The sequence below is a fragment of the Rhinolophus ferrumequinum genome, chromosome 11 (genome assembly GCF_004115265.2).
Source record: "Rhinolophus ferrumequinum isolate MPI-CBG mRhiFer1 chromosome 11, mRhiFer1_v1.p, whole genome shotgun sequence".
NCBI lineage: Eukaryota > Metazoa > Chordata > Mammalia > Chiroptera > Rhinolophidae > Rhinolophus > Rhinolophus ferrumequinum.
Window position 1 is genome coordinate 49,338,673 of NC_046294.1, and position 22,441 is coordinate 49,361,113.

Below are 22,441 nucleotides of genomic sequence, written 5' to 3' on the forward strand. Positions count from 1 at the left end.
TTCATCTTATTCTTAGGTAACACTATCCTATATTCCGACTTGGATACCTGTAAAAACAGATCTTTTTCAGATCTTCCATGTATCTCCTGCAAATGTCCTGCAGAGGATCTCTCTTCAGTGGGCTGGTATCCACTAAATTATCATTCCAGGAACCATTCCAGGGTTCCACACATTCTTCTATACATTTCAGAATTTCTTTATCGTGAGGAGACGTGATTTGAGCGCCCGTTTCCCAATAAACCTGGAGAATAGGTAAATACAGTTATGAATACTTGAAATGTCGTCTCTGTATTTTTTTAGCTATAGTAGAGATATTTGACTTTATAAAGAAGCATACCAAATTAATCAAGTAGAAAATGTCAACATGGGACTAACTTAATAAACACCAAAGGATATTGATGGTAATGATTCCAAAATAATCATGTATTGTTTGCTCTTTTAGACAATACAAGTAATCAAGGTATCATTATGACAACATTATAATATGTATATACCACAGTGTCCAATCATATTCTTATATAACTATATACTAAAGATAATCTAAGCAACCATGGAATAGCCATAAAACTGGTTATTATGAAATTTTAGCATTATAAAGTGGTTCTGTTATGTGATAAAGAAGAAATTATTTTTCAGTTATAAATTAAAGTAGAATTTATGTCACACCAAATAAAATCTATATCAGGAAATACAATTAATATGTTAATCATCCCATATACATTTTAGTATATGTATTTTCAGTATTTAATGAAAATATACTTCATTAAGTTGTCAAGTGGTTTGTCAAGTGGTTTGATCAACAAGACATTAGGAACAGTTAACAAAAAAAGCAAGAAAACGTATTTCTGTAATTCACAGGATCTCAAAGTTAGAAGGCACTCTGCTTAGAGAATATCCGTACTGTCTTCTACCATGTATATGACATGAATCCCCTCTATTGCATCCTGAACGAAGAAGAATACATTTGAATACGTATTATGTACTAAGCTCTGTGCCCAGCAATATGGTAGACTATATGACCTGAGAATTCTCACTCTATAAACACCTCAAAATGTGAGATAAAGTAGAAAAAATATTATCTAAAATGAATAGCTTAGTTCACAAGAAGGAAAGGTAAAATCCAGACAGTGGGGAAAAGGGGAAAGAATTGAAAACCAGAGTGAGAAGGCTGTGGGCTGATACTGTGGCTGCCTGGGGCTTGGAAACCGTCCATTTATCTGGTTCTTGAGATGTGGTGCCCATGTGGAAGGCAGGAACCTGGAGCTGAGATCCCCCTCTCAGTGGAAATACAGAAGAGAAAGTTCTGCCCATTATTACACAAAGATGATGAGGAAGCATGTTTGGTTTTTTGTTGGGTTCTGGGTGACTTAAAAAAATTCAAATCTGAGGTCTACATTAACATAGAAATTGTTCCCAATCAGTGAAAATCCTGAGGTTCCTGCATAAATTAAAACAAAAAAATAATAAAATAAAATAAAAACTGCTCTGAAGATGTTCTCACATTTCAAACCACAAAAAAGATTCTATCCATAGATGCTGAAAGCTTACCATGAACATTTTTATAAAACATGAGAAAAAAAATCCTGCCCTTTCTCCCTGCCCATTTTTTCTTGCCTTATATGTGGACATGACGCCTAGAGGAACAGCAAACATTATATGATCACCACACTGGAGGGAAAGGCAAAAAACACTGCAGAGATGCTAAGCCTGGCATCAGTGAGCTACAAAACCACGTCAGCAGCTGTGTACCTTTAAACTTCTTGTTATATGAGAAACATTAACTCCTATCAGCTTAAACCACTTTTCTGGGTTTTCTAAACCTACCAGAAAGTATCCCTACCTGACATAGTAACAGAAAAATCCATGCAACAAAATACACCCAGGAATAAACATTAAGAGGAATGTGATCTATTTTTTAAAATCTTTAAAATGTTATTAAAGAAGCTAAAAGAAGTCTTGAAAGAACAGAAAGATACATCCTGTTCATGAATAAGGAGACTCAATAATGTTAGAAAAATATTGAAGCTTGCTGAATTAATCTACAAATGAAATGTGATACCAATATAAATGCCAAAATAACTTTTATTCAAAATGGAAAAAAATACCATAAAACCATGCATGGAAAAATATAAAGTAAAAGGGGCAAATGATAATACGGGGCGGGGAGGAGTATTTGCAAAACAAATGAACAAGAGCTACTTTTATATATAAAGAGTTGCCACAAATCAACAAGAAAGAGAGCAACAACCCAGAAGAAAAATGGGCAAAACTCTTGACAGACTTCTTAGGAAGGGGAACACAAACATCTTGTACATGCATGAAAAGATGCTCAACCTCACTAATAAGACAGGTGAAGATTAAACTTAATAACATTTCCACCTATCTGATTGGCAAAGATCAAAAAGTTGGATAATAATGGAAAGTATTTATCAAGACCCTCATATAATGCTGGTGAGAGTATCAATTGGTACAACTACCTTGAATAGAGAATGACACATTTTCTATCATATTCCCTTTGACTCAGAAGTTTTACTTCTAGAAATTTATCCTATAGATCAGCAGTGTCGTAGAAATATAATGTGAACCACAAATGCAAGCCCCTTACATAATTTAAAAATTTCTAGTAGCCACATTTTAAAAATAAAAAGAAATGGGTGAAATTAATTGTAATATACTTTCTACACCCTATATATCAAAAATATTATCTTTTCAATGTGTAATCAATATAAAATTATTGAGGTATTTTACATTCTTTTTTTGTACTAAGTCTTCAAAATCTGGTGTGTGTTTTACACTTACAGCACATCTCAATTCAGACTAGTTATATTTTAAGTGTTCAATAGCCATAGGTGGCTAGTGGCTGACATACTGGACAGTGCAGCTGTAGATGATAAGAACAAAAACAACAGCTAACATTTACTGAGCATTTATCAGAGCCAGACACTATACTGGGCATTTTATATACATTATCTCCCTTAATCCTTACTCTCACCCTACGGTGTTGGTTCTATTATTATGCCCAGTTTGTACATGGGGAAACTAATACGCAGAGAAATTAAGTAACGTGCCTGAGGTCACAAAGCTTCTGAGTTGCAGAGGTAGGTTTCAAATCCAACCCATACTCTTCTGTACTAACTATATAAATCTACTGGCACATATGAACAAAGATATCTGTAGAAGAACATTCATTGTAGCACTGTTTATAAGTAGCAGAGGTCAGAAACAAATGAAATGTTCATTAACAGAAGATTGGTTAAATAAATTAGGATGCAATATAGGTTTTTAAAGATGAATGAGGCAGACATATCTATTTATTGATCAATGGAGAGAATGTTTCACCTCCAAGACTGTTTCATACTGTTGTGTGAAAAAGGCAATGTACAGAACACTGTATATAGTCTCCTATCATTTATGGGGGGAAAAAGGAGGGAGTGACAAATATACCGGGGGTGCCAAAAAAAATGTATACAAGTGGACACTTTGGTCAACATTGCTCACGCAGTAGTTCACTGTAATCAGAAGTATTTGGACACTGATGGTAACCACTTTCAGCACCTCTTGTAATTGCAGAAGTCAAATGTGACTTGTATTCATCTTTTGTTATCGGTATATATTGAGTATTACAATTTTAATACAGTTTTCCTTTCTTAAAATGTGTATACATTTTTTTTGGCACCCTCTGTATATATATGATTACACATGCATAGACTATCTCTAGAAGGAAACTAAAACTGGAAAGAGTATTTGCTTTTGAAAAGGGTATTAGGGGAAAGGGATAGGCGAGATACTTTTTACTGTTTAACATTTTAGGCTTTTTAACTTTTAAACTTTTTACCTTGTGCTTATATTTCAAGAAAAAGAAGTCTTTGAGGGTCTGCTATGTGACAAATATGTTCAACAGCAATGAATATGAAAACAGACTAAGTCCCTCCACCCATGAGCTTCTGGGGAATAGGGGTGGGGAGGGTCAAACAAACATGTCAATAAACAAACAAGACAATTCATCATAAAGGAAGCAGATAAATAGAGATAGTGGTAAGTTCTGTGAAGGAAATAAACAAGCCACTTCAGATAAGGTAGCCAGGGAAGGTCTCTTCAAGGAAGCAACACCCAGGCAGGAAGCTGAAGGATGAAAATAAGCCAGTCTGCAAGATTTGGGGAAGAGAAATCCAAAGAGAGGCAAAAACAATTACAAAGGCTCAGAGGTGGGAAAGAGCTTGGTATACTGGAGGAACTGGAGGAACAGAAAGGAGTGGCAGATTACTGGAAGGTAGTGAGCACAGGAGAGGAACGATGGTTGAAATGAGCTTGAAGAGATAGTTTGAAGAGATAGGCTTGTCAGCCCCAAGGTAAAGAGCTGGGTTTTAATCAAAGAATGAGAAGCCACTGAAGAATTTTAAGCAGGGAAGTAACATGACCTATTTATATTTTCAAAGATCATCTGGCCACTTCGTGGAAAAAGGACTGCAGGGGAGAACAATGGAAGCAGGGAAGAGACCAGCTTGGAGGCTAGGATGGTGTAGTTCAGACAGAAGACAACAATGCTTTGGAATGGTGGAGGTAGAAGATACGGACAGAAGTAAACACAGTCAACATATACGTCAGATGTAGAATGTGTAGAATATATTAGTGGATTAAATGTTAGGAGTGAAGAAAAAGCAGTAATCAAGAATGATTTTTGGTTTTGGGTCGGGGGGGGGGTGGTAGTATCAATTCAGAGATGGGGAAGCCTGGGAGGAACACATTTGGGTGTGCACGTGGCAGGTTGTGGGGGAATCAAGACCGCTATTCTAGAGACACTGATTTTGAGATGTCTGCTAGAAGTCCCAGTGGATGTCATGTAGGCGAATGGATATAGAAACCTGATGCTCAGAGGACATTTGGGTTCTTGGCTCTCTTGACAATTAACCTTTCCCTTCTTGCAATTCTTTTACCCCTTTGTTTTTATGACACTAGTCTCTTCTTGTCTTTCTCCTATCTCCAGCACTTCTTCTTACTCCATTCCCTTAAGGTTGATATTTTGTAGGGACCCCTTTTAGACCTGTTTTTCTATTATATGCTGTCTCTGGACTGCTCATCCAAGTAAAGGGCTTCCAAATACTCTCAAATGCTCTAACACGTACCAGTATGGTGACCACAAAACCTGTAACATCAGCCCAGATTTCTCCCCTGAGCAGAAGATCTATAGATCCAACTGCCTACAGGATGTTGCTACCCGGTTGACTCACAAATATCTCAAGCTTAGCATGTCCAAAACTGAATTAATCATGCTTCTTCCCTGCCTTTGTGAATGGTAACACTACCCACTTAGCTGGCCAGAGCCAAAATCTTAGATTAGTACTAAATCTTATTTTCCCCACCAGAACAGAACTCAGTGTATCTGGAGACCTCCCACACAAGAAGAAAAACAAATATAAGATCAGGGACTCATCACTCAGGAGGCCCAGACACTGGTTCAATACTGTGCTGTGTATCTTCTGTTTGCCCCTCCAGAGCCACTCTTCACCCTTCTCCACCCTGCTTTCTGCCACAGAGGCTGACACATCAAATGTTCTATGGCCAATGGGAAGCCCTGGCAGGAGGTTGAAGGGAGAGGAGAGTGAGGCCAACGTATCATTCCTCTGGCTCTCTTCCTGCAAACTCCCATTCATTCCTCATGTTCTTGGTACAATATGAGTCTGAAATAGTTGAAAGGATGGACTTGGGATAGGATAGGGAAATCAAGGGCAGTAAGACAGACGTAAAGAGAACAATGAAGAGACTTTTGTAATAGTCCGTTTTGAGAAGTCATTAAGAGCCATCAGGGATACACATTCTTTGAGCGTTGGCCTCAGTGGTTTTATCTTTCTCTCCAATGTCTAGCCCTGCTCCTCAATGTAGAATATATACTCAGGACATATTATTTAAATAGAATAAGAACTATGAAAATAAGCAAAGAGCAGGAGTCTAAGGTTTACCTTGTAGCCATTGTCTTCTTTGCGGTTGTGAGATGCAGTAATCATTACACCTGCAACTGCTTTGAGCTCCTGGACTGCATACGGCTGAAAAAACAATTAACATCATAATTCCATTTTGCTTTCTAGTTACTCATACATTTGATATGAGAATACCTTTGATTAAATAACAGGAACAGACGTTAGGATATAAATAGCCTAAAATCTCAAAAATCAACTCCATGTTCATTGGGTGGGGCTCACCTCTAATTAAAGGTTACCAATAACCATCTAACTATTAGATTAAATGGCTTTTCCCCAAATCTCATTTAGCTCAGTACTACAAACATTTCTTAGTATTTTGCACATTTAACAAATATTTAATGAGCACCTACTACATGCCAGACACTCCACTAGACTCTAGAGATATGAGTAGTGAATATAATCATAAAATATTAGAGCCGAAAGTAAATTCAGAAATCACCTACTCCATCATATTTTACATTGAGGTTTATCCAACATTATGCAATCAGAAGGGAGAATATATAAGGGTAGGATATAGGCCTCTTGCTTTCAGTAACACAACACACTTACTACAAAAGGTGTAGGAACATATCTTGAAAATAGGTACACAGGAACATCTTTGGCTAGTAAGACTGCAGCAGTAAGTTTAGCAAGTCTGAAAAAAAAAAGCGAGAGAGAGAGAGAGAGAGAGAGAGAGAGATTTCACTTAGTCTTACCATTCTTTTAAAAAAAACCACACCTTCCACAAAATAAGTGTTTCATATTACAATTACTCTGAATATATAGTAGCCTAATACAACCAATTCTTATAATCACTGGTTATTTAAGCTTCATGCTCCAACTTAAAAACTTTACACAAATGTTTTAAAAGGAGCTTAGCAATGAAGAGAATTGACATTTTAATTTCTTCTTTTTTTTCCTCATTCATCTTTTGATGGCTCTTTAACTAAGAAATAAAAACCCCCAAATGCAAAAAGAATGTGAAAAAGTGTTAGGTTGGTGTAAAAGTAATTGCGGTTTAAAGGTTAAAAATAATTGCAAAAACTGCAATTACTTTTGCACCAACCTAATAAGAGACTTTAATAAACACAATATGCGTAATTACCCCCTGAAAAAAAAGTATCACATAGATTATCTATGTGTGAAAATACCCTCACACTAATCAAATGGGACCATAATGAGAAAATACAAGCTGTATCTTTACTCCTCCTATCCAGTGCCTTTGCCAAAATGTTAATGTCCTAACGTAAGCCATGATGCCATTCTAAATACTAACTCTAAATATTTTGAAATGTTACTCCTTTCTATGGAGCTTATTTATCCTTTAAATGCTTCTATTTCAGCTCTAAAATAAACATAAGCATGTGATTGCATTTCTATTTGACAGTTTCCTGTTTCAGAAATCCTATTACTGGGGGGAAAAATTAAGGTTTTATTCCAATCCATCTCAATCTCTGAAACAATGAACAATGTACCTCTGGCTGCTGCAGCTGCTAGTTTCTTGCCCCCGGGTATCATACCCAACGACAAAGCCTCTCTGCTTGAAGTCTGAGAAACATCTCTCAAGGTATTTGTACATCCCCTGAAGCAGATAAACACAAAACATTAGTTCCTGACTAATGCCTGGATTTTTCTACAATTTAAAATCCATTATTTTTATGTGTAGTGGCAGATTATGGGTTCCTGGGGACCTGGCTTCTGCCTTTCCGCCCACGTTTACCAATGTGGGAACAATACCTTTCAATCCTCAAAGGTGAGATGAAAAACATTTATTTCCTGGAGTTTCAGACACTTTTAATACCACGGAAATATCAATTAAGTAACTATTAAATCCAGTACCATACATAAAACATGAGGGGAAAAAAGAAAGATGGGACATGAGAGAATCAGTGTGCTAAAGAAAATTGTTGGAAGAGCCAAAAGAAATTGTTTCTCGCCTTAAGGCTCTGGAGAACAGTTTTGACCATTTTAGGCCTTGCTAAATCCTAAAACCAAAGTTAACCAAAAGATTTCACTTATTTATGACACAAACATTTTTAATCAGTAACATAAACCTTCATTAAAACATTTCTCAAGATGGCCGATCACATTTGTAATTCCTTGGTTTTAAAATCTCACAGAAAGAAAATCTCATAAACTAGGAAAATTTGTAGTCAAGGGTGAGAAAAAAAATGAAATAAATATTTAATACTGAAAGCATCACACTAATAGCTAAAACCATTTAACGATCTTATGAATTATTTGCTAACTTTAATACTTTCATCTCTAAAAATAAAACTTCATATTGTTACAGTCCTTTAAAACTACTTTCACAAATGTTGCCACGGTTCACCTTTATAATAACCCTACCAAGAAAGAAATGCAGATGCCATTTCTACTTTTGTCTCTGTCTTTCAACATCTCTTCAAAAGGCAGGCAGAGTAAGACTGACTGCCCATTTCACGACTTGCCCAAGGGCATTCATTCAACTACAACTCAGTTATACTAATTTATTGAAGACCTACTATATGGCAGGCACTATTAAGTAACTATGTGGCAGCACCAGATGAAGCCCCAGTGACTTCTGGGGGCCTCCATGGCTTCCCAGTGACTTCCATGGCTTTCAAGTATAATTATTCTTCCCAAGCTACTCCGTGTGTGTGTGTGTGTGTGTGTGTGTGTGTGTTTCCAAATTGTCTAGTTTCACAAACTTATTTCTAATGATGACACTATTCTAAAACCTCACAGAATCTCATATTATTCTCTGGTATGAAAATCCATTTTCTCTTATCTCCCTATACCTGGATTCTGAAAAGGGCTAGGGCTGAACAATGAGATTCCATCTGGTGTTTCCACTTCACACAGTAGAATCTCACCTCCTATAAAAATCTGCACTTCTACAGAAATTGATTTTCAAACACCTCCTCCACGCTTTTTTGTAAAGTCAAGGAATCTTCCTTTAAAATGAAAGCTTAAGAGGAAACCCAATAGGGGCCGGCCCAGTGTCTCAGGTGGTTGGAGTTCTGTGCTCCTAACTCCGAAGGCTGCCGGATCGATTCCCACATAGGCCAGTGGGCTCTCAACCACAAGGTTGCCAGTTCAATTCCTCGACTCCCGCAAGGGATCGTGGGCTGCGCCCCCTGCAACTAAGATTGAAAGGACAACAACTTGACTTGGATAAAAGGCCTGGAAGTACACACTGTTCCCCAATAAAGTCCTGTTCCCCTTCCTCAACAAAATCTTAAAAAAAAAAAAAAAAAAGAGGAAACCCAATATATAAAAATGAACTGAAGCATCTCTGGATGAAGAACAAAGGAGATGGGGGGGGTGGGTTGGGGGGAGGTCCCGTGTATCCTACCTATTCAATCATCTTATCATCCCTTCTTCCCTATCTCTTACTTTAGCTCTTGGCTTTAGAGAATTCCCTCACAAAGCTAAAGATGATTTACTGTTTGGCAGTATCAATTAGAATTATGACTATTGAACATTTCTCTAGTCCAGAACTATTTTTAGTATATGCTAAATGTATTTTGGCCTTCAAACAAAGTATAGTTCCTTGAAGCAGTGAGGATGATTCACTGGAAAGAGAAGTTAATTTGTTTCCAGATTAAATTGCATAAAAATGGGGAGAAATAAAATAAGTTGTATCATATCATACACTGTTTTAAAGAATTCTCAAATGGATATGGAGAACCATATTAAAAGGAAATATTTTCAACTACATTTTCCAAATACTCTGGTTAACCTTTATCAACGGCCCTATGCGAATAAGGGTAATCTAAATTTGTTTCTTTGTATTAACTGGAAATATCAATATCCATTTCCTGGTTCAAATGCAACATAACACTGTCAGGAAAGACAATAGCAACCAAAGTAATTCTTAGTCAGAAAGTTAGTTTGTGACCTAAGATACGTAAATTAAGATACATAATGACTTCTAAGATAAATCAAAGGTCAGAATTTGTTCTACATTTTTTACTTACAAGAGCCTGAATATTAAGGTTTTACTTTCGTTTTCGTTTTTTAGAAAGGCTCTACCTAGTTTACAAGGAAAAAAAAACAACAACAACAGTAACAAAGAGTGTATGTATAATACTTTATAATACTTACCTGTGTTGATTGTATCACTGTAAGGTCATTAATATAGCAAAATCCTGCCCCCATAGCAGAGCGAAGTCCTGCAGTCCCAAAAGTCATTCGGCAACAAAGTCGATCTCGCAATTCCTTGTTCATTCCATTCCGTAACAGATTTTCAATTTGTTCTTTTGTTTTGGGATTCTATAAAAAAAAGTATTAAAACTTAATCAGGATCACAAGCAGAGTCCTAATATGAGGCCCTCCTGAGGAGCCAAGAAATACTATGCATATATCATAAGATTCTAAATTCCACAGTGCTACTTGTTAATATTAGTATGTAAAATAAAACAATACCTGCCATTGACTGGGTCCCCAAAGGAGCCAGGCCCTATTGAGAGTGGTTTACATTTTTTCTAATTGTCATAGTATTCTTTATAACATATTCAAGAATGTTTTTTAAACAAATTGATAAACTTAAGAGCTAAAGATCCAAAATAAACCTCTTACTCAAAAAATGACATCAATTAAATTAGAGTCTATGTTAAGTTTTAAAAAAAGTATAGAAGCTACTGGATAAATGCCATCAAAGCGTGTCTACCAACTACAATACTAACCTCTGCGATTCAAATGACCAGATAAGTCTACTCTTTAAACTTACAGAAAACCATTCAATTTATCTATAGTAAGAGTTGACCATAAAAAGGTCTTAAGTGTTAAATGTGGACTTGGTTAGAATGAGAATGAAAATTCAGTCCAAGCAAGCCTTGTGAGGCAGGGGATGCCGACATCTACGTATATTTTAACGTTATCTATTTCATTAGCACATACTTTAACTTATTTTCATAAATCTCAAGGATGCCTGTGGTTAAAAACAGTGCTTCACAAAAAAGTAACAAGTTTCAAATAGTAATGCAATGATAAGAACAAAACTTAAATGGATTTTCCCAGTATTTTCTTTCTCGGAGAAAGAATCAAATATTAAGAAAATAAGGTGAACCGTAATACCTGCTTAGATCTTCTAGATCTATAGTCCATACCTTGATAATGAATATTGAGAATTATAAACCAAGGTACCTGAAAGGTACTAAATATTAGAGCATATTTGTACCTGTAAAGAAAAAAATTATATATAATTTAAACAAAAAGGGTTTCTGGTTATAGTTGAAATTAAAGTAACCAGAGCGCATGCCACAAACTAATGAGAAGCCAAGGAATTATGATTAACTGAAATTATAATCTGTTTAAAATAGACGGATGTATATTATATATACATATATAATATATATATATACACCTAGACTCAAGGACTCTCCATTTTATAAATGGCACACACTAACAAATACATAAGCTACATAAAAATATGAATCGCCAAATATATGGTGATGGAAGGAGAACTGACTCTGCGTGGTGAACACACAATGGGATTTATAGATGACGTAATACAGAATTGTACACCTGAAATCTATGTAATTTTACTAACAATTGTCACCCCAATAAACTTTTTTAAAAAATTACAAATCGCTACTAAGAGAAAAATCTGAACAGTAAGATTATCTGGGCTATTGACCATATTATTCCAACGTCTAAGATACCACCAGATTTGATACAGAAGCCAGAGACTTGGAGAGGGTTATTGTTTACAAATGGGCATAAGAATGACAAAAATTGAAAAGACTGGAAAACTTCAGTACTATGGAGAGTACACGGTACTGTAATACACTTTAACAGCACTGAACTGGGATAGTCTTTTTCAAGTAATTTTGCAGCAACTATCAAAATTTAAACTGCACGTGCCTTTTGGCCCACAGATTTCTCTGGCCACAGCAACACCTTCACATGAACAAAAGGATTTATTGATACAAAATATTCATTGCAGCATCTTACTGGTAATATTATTACCATTGTATTGACGAAGAAATTAAGATTCAGAGAGGGAGCCTAGTAACACTGAGCCTAGTAACATGGGAGGTCTAAGCAGGATTTGTTTGACTATAGGTTGGTCTGGCTCTGAAGACTGAGCCATCTCACTACAAACAAAATAACGATGTAGGGTAAATTAATAATGCTTCTAATACAGAGCAAAACAATATTCCTTTCATTATACCTATATAAATATAAAAATGATCCACCAGACATGAGTGCTATTAGGTTTCTGAGTATACTTCCTAATGTTTAACTGCACAGCTAGTAGAGCAGGGTCTAAAAATTCCATTCCCTGTTATAAACATTATAACCAATACTAACCTAATTCCTGGTTCTGAAAAAGTCTGTAAATTAGAGAAAAATAAAAATGTATAGAGAATCATTCTGTATTAGACGTAAGCAAATTTCTATGGTAAAAAGAACTAAGTGATAAAGTACAACACAGGGAATATAGTCAATTATATTGTAATAATTATGTATGGTGTCAGGTGGGTACTAGATTTAGCGGGATGATCACTTCATAAGTTATATAAATGTCTAAGCACTATGTTGCACACCTGAAACTAATATTGAATGTCAAAAATAAAAAATTTAAAAAGAATTAAGCGATTACTGTGACAGGCATTTGCAATCTACTTTAAACTCAGATTTCTCCACTATTTCATAACTAGACATGAAATTAGATGTTGATGTTACAAAGTTTAAAAATATAGGTAAATGGATATCTATGTAGCCATGATTATCATATATTTTTCATTCAGATGATGAAATTACAGTTGTATTTTGTTAAAATCTTAAATAACTAGCTTTTATAAACTATATGAAGAGTCTAAAGAACTACAAATTATTTTTTAAACACGATTTTCACATAGAACTCAGATATACTAAATAAAAAGAAAAGCAGAAGAGTATATATAGTGTTTTAATTTGTACAAAAAAAGGTATCTGTATACTTATATATCATTCTAGAAATACTCCGTGCAAACATAAGAGACTAAAAATAGTGATGTACCTCTGATGAGGAAATCAGGGGCGAGGTCTGAGGTAGAGTTTTTATTGCACAGCCTTGGTACTGTTTGGAGATTTTAAGTACATATTACTACTTATTTTATAGTAAAAACTAGCTATATATCCGTGATGGCTGATAAAAACCACTTACTTGTATGTCTATATGAACACTTTTTACCTCACAAACCACTCTTTTCCCCACCTACAGAAAGCCATTAATAAGAGCTGAATCTGTAAGACATCTATCGGAGCTTTCTCAAATACAAATTGTTTGCTTTCTAAATGTGCTCTTATTTACAATTCATTCATTACTTGAAGGTAGAAGTCTAATCAGCAAAAAAAGAAAATTGTTTAACTGATGCCAACTGTAAAAAAAGCACCTTTGAAATTATAATGTCAGTCAGTAGGAAAGTTACTTGATTTACATACTTTTTGAAAACATACTTATTGATGTAACATATAAAAAGAACATTAGTTATTTAGAAAGTAAATTCATTCAATCTGAACTAAATTTGCTTTTAATTACCATATTTTAGAGTCCTAATAATTTACTACCCCCAGAAAAGTAATCCTGCAGAAAATACAAAGAGATTTCAGTGGCTACTAACATTTCCTATACTTCATCAGGAATAAAGCTGATTGTTTAGTATGAAATCAGTAAGCTAAAAAATACAACAGAATTAAAGCCATGCATTATTTTCAAATTTTACCTGTAAAACAAACATTTTCCTTTAGGTTCTAATCCTATGGATTGCTGCAACTTTATGTGGCTGAAATGAAGAAAAGAGTATGTCTTCTTATATAATACTCTGTGGAGTTTTGTTTTGTTTTTCCATATTGTAGGTCCAATATGATCCAAATTCAAAGAAAACATGAAAGAATTGATTTACAAAAAAAGCACAACATTTTATATATGTAGAAATGTTTCTTCTAACAAACTTAACGTCTTACAAATTTTCATAGATGTAAAGAAAGCTACCCACAGACCAAAATGTTATCAACTCTGCCTGCTATCAAATGAAAATGTTAGCATTCACTTATGAAGGATCATTTTGGACTCACCTAAGCTTTTCTGAATCTATTCTGTTCATAATTAGGGGGCTTCTATATTATTTAATTATAATAAATATAAATGAGTATAAAAGTGTATTAAAAAATTAATGAATCATCATGATATAAAACAAATCAAGTTTGTCAATGAGGAATTCAACTGTAAATTTTCTTTCCTACTTCTCTTATAAACTTAGCATTTTAACAATTCTTATACAACTTGAATCTAGTATATTAATATTCCAGTATTAAACCTACAAGCTTAAAAATAATCTGAAATATGAATCTCATTGTTTGGAAGATTAGAAGTGATTTAAAATAATATAATATATATTAAGAATCCCAAATCCTAATATTGTTATACATCTAAAGAGGGGGCAATACTATACAAAAATGACTTTTTAAGTAACTCAAATATATCTAAAACTGCAAAACTGTAAATAACATTTTAAATGTTACAGAGATTGGTGCCTAAACAATAAATGCCAGTTTTATATAACTACAGAGAAAAAATTTTTAAGTTTATTTCTAAACAGAAGTTAAAATAGGAACTGCAATCTGAAAATCTGAAGGGTGAACATAACTGATATTTACTTCTGAGTCAGCCAGATCCAAAGCAGAAAATGTTTTCAGAACCAGATGCTTCCTTATTGAGTCCAAAATATACTCTTGTTAAACCAATAATTTTTTTCCATTTAAAGGATCTTAGCTAATTCTACATTTAATTTTTTCATCTTTAAAAATCTGTAGAAACTGGCATAAATTGGTTTACATAAAAGACTTGAAAGACTACACTTCAATTAACCCTTATTTTATTATTATAATAGTTCTATTTTATTATTAGTTATTATTGTTAATCTCTTACTGTGCCTAATTTATAAATTAAGCTTTATCATAGGTATGCATGTATAGGAAAAACATAGTCTATATGGTTCTATCCGAGGTTTCAGGCATCCACTAAGGGTCTTGGAACGTATCCCCACAGATAAGGTGGGACCACTGTATTAGAAAAAAGTTAACAGAGGATAGTGGAAATACCCTTAAAAACAGTAATCGATTACTCCTATAATAGGGGTACCTTCAGTTGATAGGAGAGACCATTTTCTAAACCTCTTTGTATACTTCACAGTACCTAATCTATACCTTGTACACAGAAGATGCTTAATATGGGCCCATTGATTACGAGTCAGTGACAAAGTAGCCGTGTTCGTTCAGGAAAAGTATTAGAGAAAGGAAATATTACAAGAAGTTTAAATTATGCAATCGAATATAACTCCCAACAGAAATGAATTTCCTAATTAAATGGATACATTTTTTTAAGATAAAGGCCTATGGACAAATAATTTCATGTTTTTCTTTGAGGCTAAATTAAATCACAAATATACACTTTATGCAATCACTGAAAAATATTACTTTGTTTTTGTTATTACTATATCTCCAGTACTGAGAACAGAGCCTGCCACTCAGGCACACAACAATTGTTTGTTGAATTAATTGAAAATATCTGTTTATTAAGCACAGGAAACATTATAGGGAACAAGAAGACACTGTCTCTGCTCTCACAGAGCTCAAGATCTAATGAGGCATAAAGTAAAAGGGCAATTACCACATAGAATATGAGAAGTATTAGAATAGGAGTAAGGTCTGGGTGCGATAGGAGTACACAGGATAAGTCTCTAACCCAGAATGGAGAGCACAGTCAGGGAAAGCTAACTGGAAGAAGAAGTAATATCTGATCTGAAAAGTGAGTAGGAATTGGAGGGTGGAGGGTGGGGGGTGAGAAACAAGTTGTGGGTAGAGAAATAGTGAGGTCAGTACTAAACTTATTGAGTTTGCAATGATATTTATAGCCAGAAGCTAACTAATACTTCCCTACTGGATAACCTCTTCTTATTAACCAAGGAAATGAAAATTAAAATAAGATACTATTTTTTACCCTAAAATTTAATAAGTTTTTAAAATTATTAAGCCCAATGCTGGGAAGAGAAGGTATATTAATTACTATGGCAGAGGTAACAAACCACTCCAAACTTAGTGGCTTAAATCAATAACAATATATTATCTCTCACAGTTTCTGTGGGTCAGGAATTTAGAAAGGGCACCGCTGGGATGGCTTGTCTCTGTCTCACAATGTCTGGCATGTCAGCGGGAAGACTAGAGGATTGAGGGTAATCATTTGAAGGCTTGTGATGTTGACAGCTGGGGCCTAGCTGGCGCTGTCAACTGAAATAACCATGGCGGTCACTCTATGTGGCTTGGCTTCCTCACAATGTTGGGTTCCAAGGGCAAGTGTCCCAAGAGCAAGCAAGCCATATGGAAGCCGTATTACCTTTCATGACCTAGCCTTGGAAGCCAGGAAGCTTCACTTCAACTGAACTGTATTTCTTTGGGCAGGTACAAAGGTCTGCCCAGGTTCCAGGAGAAAACATAGATCCTACCTGTCAACTGGGGTGTTGCCAAAGTTATAACATGTGGGGTGGAATGAGATATATGTATAGACATACACACACATATGTATGTATGTCTATACATATATGTATATATGATACAAAAGATAATAAATGCATGTGATATAAAAAATTATGTATGTATGTAGCCATCTTTGAAAAATATATTTTGCCACAGAGGGAGTATAAATTGATATAATTTCTCAGATGACAATTTGCCAATGTTATAATACCTTAAATATTAAATAACCTGTGATCCAACAATTCTACTTCTAGAAATTTATTCCAAAGAAATAACCATGGATGGATGTTAAAATTTAGTCATGCGGATATATAATTTATTTATAATAAAAAAAATTATAAGCAAACTATATGTCCAATAGAAAACTGGTTAAATAAAAAGTATGATATAATAATGCATTAAAGGTGTATATATTTTTTGTAATTAGTGTTTTGGATTTCTTTGGATAGATACCCAGGAGTGGAATTGCTGGGTCATAAATTAGTTCCATTTTCAGATTTTTGAGATACATCCATACTGTTTTCCATAGTGGCTGCACCAATCTGCAATCCCACCAACAGTGCACAAGAGTTCACTTTTCTCCAGCATTTGTTGTTTGTTGACTTGATGATAGCCATTCTGACCGGAGTGAGGTGGTACCTCACTGTAGTTTTTATTTGCATTTCTCTAATGATAAGTGACGCTGAAGTCACAATATAGCCAAGGGAATATGAAATACAATTTGGGGAATATAATCAATAATGTTGTAAAGATTACGTAGGTTGCCAGATGGGCAATGGACTTATTATGGAGACCACTTCATAGACTGTGTAGATGTCTGACCACTGCGCTATACACCTGATATATATATATATATATATTATATATATATATATATATATATATAATATATATACTATATATCATCACGGGATGTAGAGCACAGCATAGGGAATATGCTGTCAATGGAATTGTAACAGCTATATACGATGTCAGAGGGGTAGTAGATTGGTTATCACTTTGTGAGGGGTGAAAATGTGTATGTTACAACTTTTCACTGTATTATCTTATGTCTTATATTTTCTCTTTTATTTTCTTTCTCATCCTTTTGGCATTCCATCCTTCATCCTGACTATTTTCCACTGGCCCTTCTTCTAGTTTACTAATTCTTTCTTAAATTCTTTTTGAATTCTTAATTTTGGTTATTGCAATTTTTCAGATTCATAATTTTTAAAAACCCACAATGCCATTTTTGTATCATTTTCATTTCTCTGCCCAATTTTTCATCTTCTCTTTTATCTTCTTGAACTTGGTAAGCACGTTATTTTAAAGTCTGCATTTGATAACCGCAGTATTAGGAGTCCCCACAGTTTCTATTATCTGTTGGTTCTTCGGGTTCTTGTTCTGTTGACTTGCTTCCTTGTGTGTCTGTTTATCTTTGACTCTGTACTGAATATTATATTTGAAGCATTATTAGTAGGAATAATTTGAAGCCTGGGGTGAAGGTACCTCCCTCGGGGAAGTTTTTTTTTTTTTGGCTTACCCCAAGCACCTGAAGACACTAGTAATCCAGGTTCACCTTAACCCACTTTTCAGGCTCCAAATGACTCAAAGATGGGATGTAGTCCGGTGAATGATGTTTATTTTGAGTTCACCAATATTCATAGGGTAGCCCTTTGGAGTCCCAAATCTAAAGTGGAAGTGTTTTCAGAGTCCCCACACATAGCAGGCCCTAAATTTCAATATTTGTCCCTCTATCGCAGCAAAGCTAACAAAAAGACTGCTAAACCTCTTGAGCTTTTATCCTGGATCAGTAAACGTGCCCAGGGCAAAAGTAGCACTTAAAGGCTAAATTCAGTTCTCTAAATTTCTGTCTTCTTCAGGATTGTGGCTTGGAATTTCCATCTTCTTCCAGATCTTAAACTGGAAATTCTTAGCTAACGTGTTGAGTTTTCAATATCTTCAAATAGATTTTTAAATCTATATTTTGTCTATTTTTTCTAGCTGTTGGAGGAAAGCTGTCCAAATCACCTTATCTGTCATTACTAGAACCAGAAGTCATTTTCCCATATAACATTGCACTACATAGTACAGCTTTATGTACATTTAACTAACACATATTCAACAATATGTACTTAGTCCTACCTCCCAAAGCAGTATTAAAAATTGTATTTTGTGCATGTGCTCTATCATATATGGTGAATTAATATATAGATTATGTATTACCATATATTATTGTTTAAGGTTAAATACTTTAAATCATGTATTCTTTAAATTGCCATGGCAATTTAAAGGTTTCCAAGGGTAACTTTTTACTTTATGAGATTTTAATTATTTATTGACTTTAGAATCTATTTCCCGAGTAAGACAAGACTCCATTATACCAGGAATGTTCTGGTATAAGTTACCTATTGGGGATACTACAGACATATTTTTATTTTGAGTAGGAGCTTAAACAGGATGATATTTAAGCCCCTGTCAACTGAGACTCTACAAACCTATATTTAATTTAATTTTTAACAGGCAAAGATTCATGGCTGATGTTTAATATGTTATGGAGTGGTGAAAATACTACCAATCAGGAGAACCCTGCCCATCAGCATGAAAACTACCAACACAGGAAACAATAATACGGTTTTTTTGTTTTTGTTTTTCAATAAGGCCCAATTTTCGTATGCTTCTGAAATCATACTACAATTATGGTCTGACTGCATTTCTCAGAAATTAAATATCTCTCATGTACATGTCATCTTTACCTATGCTAATAATACATAAATAATCCAAAAGAAATAAAAGCTACCTATATGTAAAATGATGCTCTCAACATTATTTAAAATAGTTTTTAAAGATCAGAAACACTTTAAGCTGTCCAACAAACAGGAAATGGTTAAGTAGAATAGATCTACCAAATATTATGCTGTCGATAAAATTATAGTTATGTTCTATATGATAAAAATTACACAAATAAATCCAAAAGACAACCTGAAGAAAAAACATTTGTAACGTGACAAACCAAAGGTTTATTTCTTTAACTATAAATAAAAGATCAATGACTCAAAAAAAAAAATGGGCAAAATATATGAAGACAGTTAAAAAAAAAAGGAAATACAGGCATCTTTTAAATATATGAAAATATACTCAGCCTCTTTATAAGAAAAATGGAAATTAAAACTAAAATAAAATATAATTTTCACTTTCCCACTGGCAAAAAAAACCATTTGATGCTACACTGTGGAGTTGAGAATGTGGGAGAGTAGGAACTTTTATACATTGCTGGTAGAAGAATAAACTGGCACACCCTCTCTGGAGGGCAATATTTATCAAAATTTTATTTTATTATTTTATTGTGGAACAGTGGTGTGTTTTTCCCAGGACTCATCAGCTCCATCCAAGTCAAGTTGTTGTCCTTTCAATCTTAGTTGTGGATCTTAGGGCGCAGTTCAATCTTAGGGCTCAGCTCAGCTCCAGGTCCAGTCGCTGTTGTTACTTGCAGGAGGGGTAGCCCACCATCCCTGCGAGAGTCAAACCAGCAACCTTGTGGTTGAGATCCCGCTCTCCAACCAACTGAGCCATCTGGCCACCCGGGAGCTCAGCGGCAGCTCACTGACTTCATTCTAGTTGCGGAGGGCATAGCTCGCTGGCCCATGTGGGAATCGAACCCGCAGCCCTGTTGCCCATAGCTCGCGCTCTAACCAACTGAGACACCCTTATCACCCTTATCGTCCACCCTTATCAAAATTTTAAATGCACATAATCTGACTCAATAATTCCATGTCTAGGAATTGATCCCATAGAGATACTTACACACAGCTCTGAATATATATGCACCAGAAGCAATTCCTTGATTGTAACAGACAAAAAAAACCCACTATAAATGCCTATGAATAAGAGATTGGTCAATTAGTTTGGCATATCAATTCAATGAATACCATCCAGCTCTTATAAAGAATGGAGCAGTCATATGTGTGTGTGTATATATACACACACTGATAAAAATATTTTAAGTGGGAAAAAGAGCAAAGGGCAGGACACTGGCAGGATAGTATACTACCGTGTTTCCCCAAAAATAAGACCTAGCCGGACAATCAGCTCTAATGAATCTTTTGAAGCAAAAATAGTAAAATAAGACCAGGTCTTATATTATATTACATAATATATTATGTTATATTATATTAATATATTATAATATAATATATTATATTAAAAAAAGTAAAATAAGACCAGGTATTATATTATATTATATTATATTATAGTATAGTATAGTATAGTATAGTATAGTATAGTATAGTATAGTATAGCATAGCATAGTATAGAACACCCGGTCTTATATTCATTTTTGCTCCAAAAGATGCACTAGAGCTGATTGTCCGGTTAGGTCTTATTTTCGGGCAAACAGGGTATTAATATTAGTTGGGGGACAGGTTAAATATCTGTGGAAATATATACAAAAAACTAATAATAGTGTTTCCATTATAGTCAGGGAAACTAGATAGGTATGGGAAAACAATTTGGTTCATGAAAAAACATAAAACGTGATTAGAATTATAAACTTGAAAGAAAATGAATCATAAAACTTTCCCACAAAGAAAGCTCCAGCCTCGGGTTTTTTTTTTTTTTTTAACTTTTATTTATTTAAGTGTGTTTTTCCAGGACCCATCAGCCCCAACTCAAGTAGTTGTTTCAATCTAGTTGTGGAAGGAGCAGCTGACAGTGGCCCATGTGGGGATCAAACTGGCAACCTTGTTAAGAGCACCGCGCTCTAACCAACTGAGCTCACTAGCCACCCCCAGCCTTGGTTTTAACGGCAAGTTCCAAAGCATATTTAAGAAAGAAATAAGTAAAATCTTATTAGAACTCTTCCAGAGAAGATAAAGAGAGGTACACTCATCAACTTTTTTTATCTGTCTAGCTTAACCTTGATACAACCACCAAACAAAGACACAATTAGAAAGAAAAATCATAAGACTCACTAACAAACACAGGTGCAAAAATCTTAAATAAAATAGTATCAAATCAATCCAGCAATATATAAAAGAATAATATATCATGACAAAGTTGTATTTATACCAGAACACAAGGTTGGCATGATATTTGAAAATCAATCAAGGTTATCTATAACATTGACAGGTTAAAAAAGAAAAATCATGTGACAATCTCAACAGATGCAGAGAAGGTACCTGATAAAGTTAAACATTTATTAGTAAACAAGTAATATATATAAACTCAGTGTGTGTGTGTGTGTGTGTGTGTGTGTGTGTGTGTAAAGATCCTGTTAAGACCCCTGCCGCCAGACATCCCTTTAACTAGATGGGCCATGTCCATCTCCAGCTGCTATAGGTACTACTGCTTTGAATTCACACATAACAGCCCTTCTCTGGAGAACTGTCCTGGGATAATCAGAGCCAGCTTGGGCAGAACACCTAGGGGTTACACACACCTTCCCCAATGGCCAACAGCCAATGACTGTTTGGTGCAGGTTGTAACTGTTGTGCAATTAACACTCCCGAGAGGCACAGAATCAAGCTGAAATTAAACTTCACCTGAAAGTACTGTATCATTGCATTGTTCTTTCCTTTCCCTTTCCTGATTCTCTCACTCCCTTACAGGTTTCTCCTGAGAGCACTCTTTTTATAAATCATTTGCACAAGAATCCTAATCTCTGCTTCAAGGGAACTCAACCTTGGATATATATGTGTAAAAGTATACATTTGACCCTTGAACTAGGCAGGGGTTTGGGACACTGAACCCCATGCTGTCAAAAATCGGCATACAAATTTTGACTCCTCTAAAACCGGTCCCATGGTACTCGTGGGAGATCGATTCCAGGACCCCCGCGGATACCAAAATCTGTGGATGCTTAAGTCCTCTATATCGTATGAGGTAGAACAAGGCATACAGTTGGCTTCCATATCCATGGATTCCCAACCGCAGATGTGAACCCTCAGGATACAAAGTGCCAACTGCGTATGTTTTGAAAAAATCCACATATAAGTAGACCT

At 34.9% G+C, this 22,441-nt stretch overlaps 1 protein-coding gene across 1 annotated transcript in view; it reads right to left on the minus strand.

The window, feature by feature from the left end:
- PGM2L1 (phosphoglucomutase 2 like 1) overlaps positions 1 to 22,441 on the minus strand; it is a 45,070-nt gene that overhangs the window by 12,648 nt on the left and 9,981 nt on the right. The window contains exons 2-6 of the mRNA XM_033120438.1: positions 10,047 to 10,214; positions 7,433 to 7,539; positions 6,528 to 6,612; positions 5,958 to 6,041; positions 48 to 241 (exon numbers count right to left, since the gene is read on the minus strand). Coding sequence (XP_032976329.1) covers positions 48 to 241; positions 5,958 to 6,041; positions 6,528 to 6,612; positions 7,433 to 7,539; positions 10,047 to 10,214 — 638 coding nt within the window. The remainder of the gene's footprint in view (positions 1 to 47; positions 242 to 5,957; positions 6,042 to 6,527; positions 6,613 to 7,432; positions 7,540 to 10,046; positions 10,215 to 22,441) is intronic.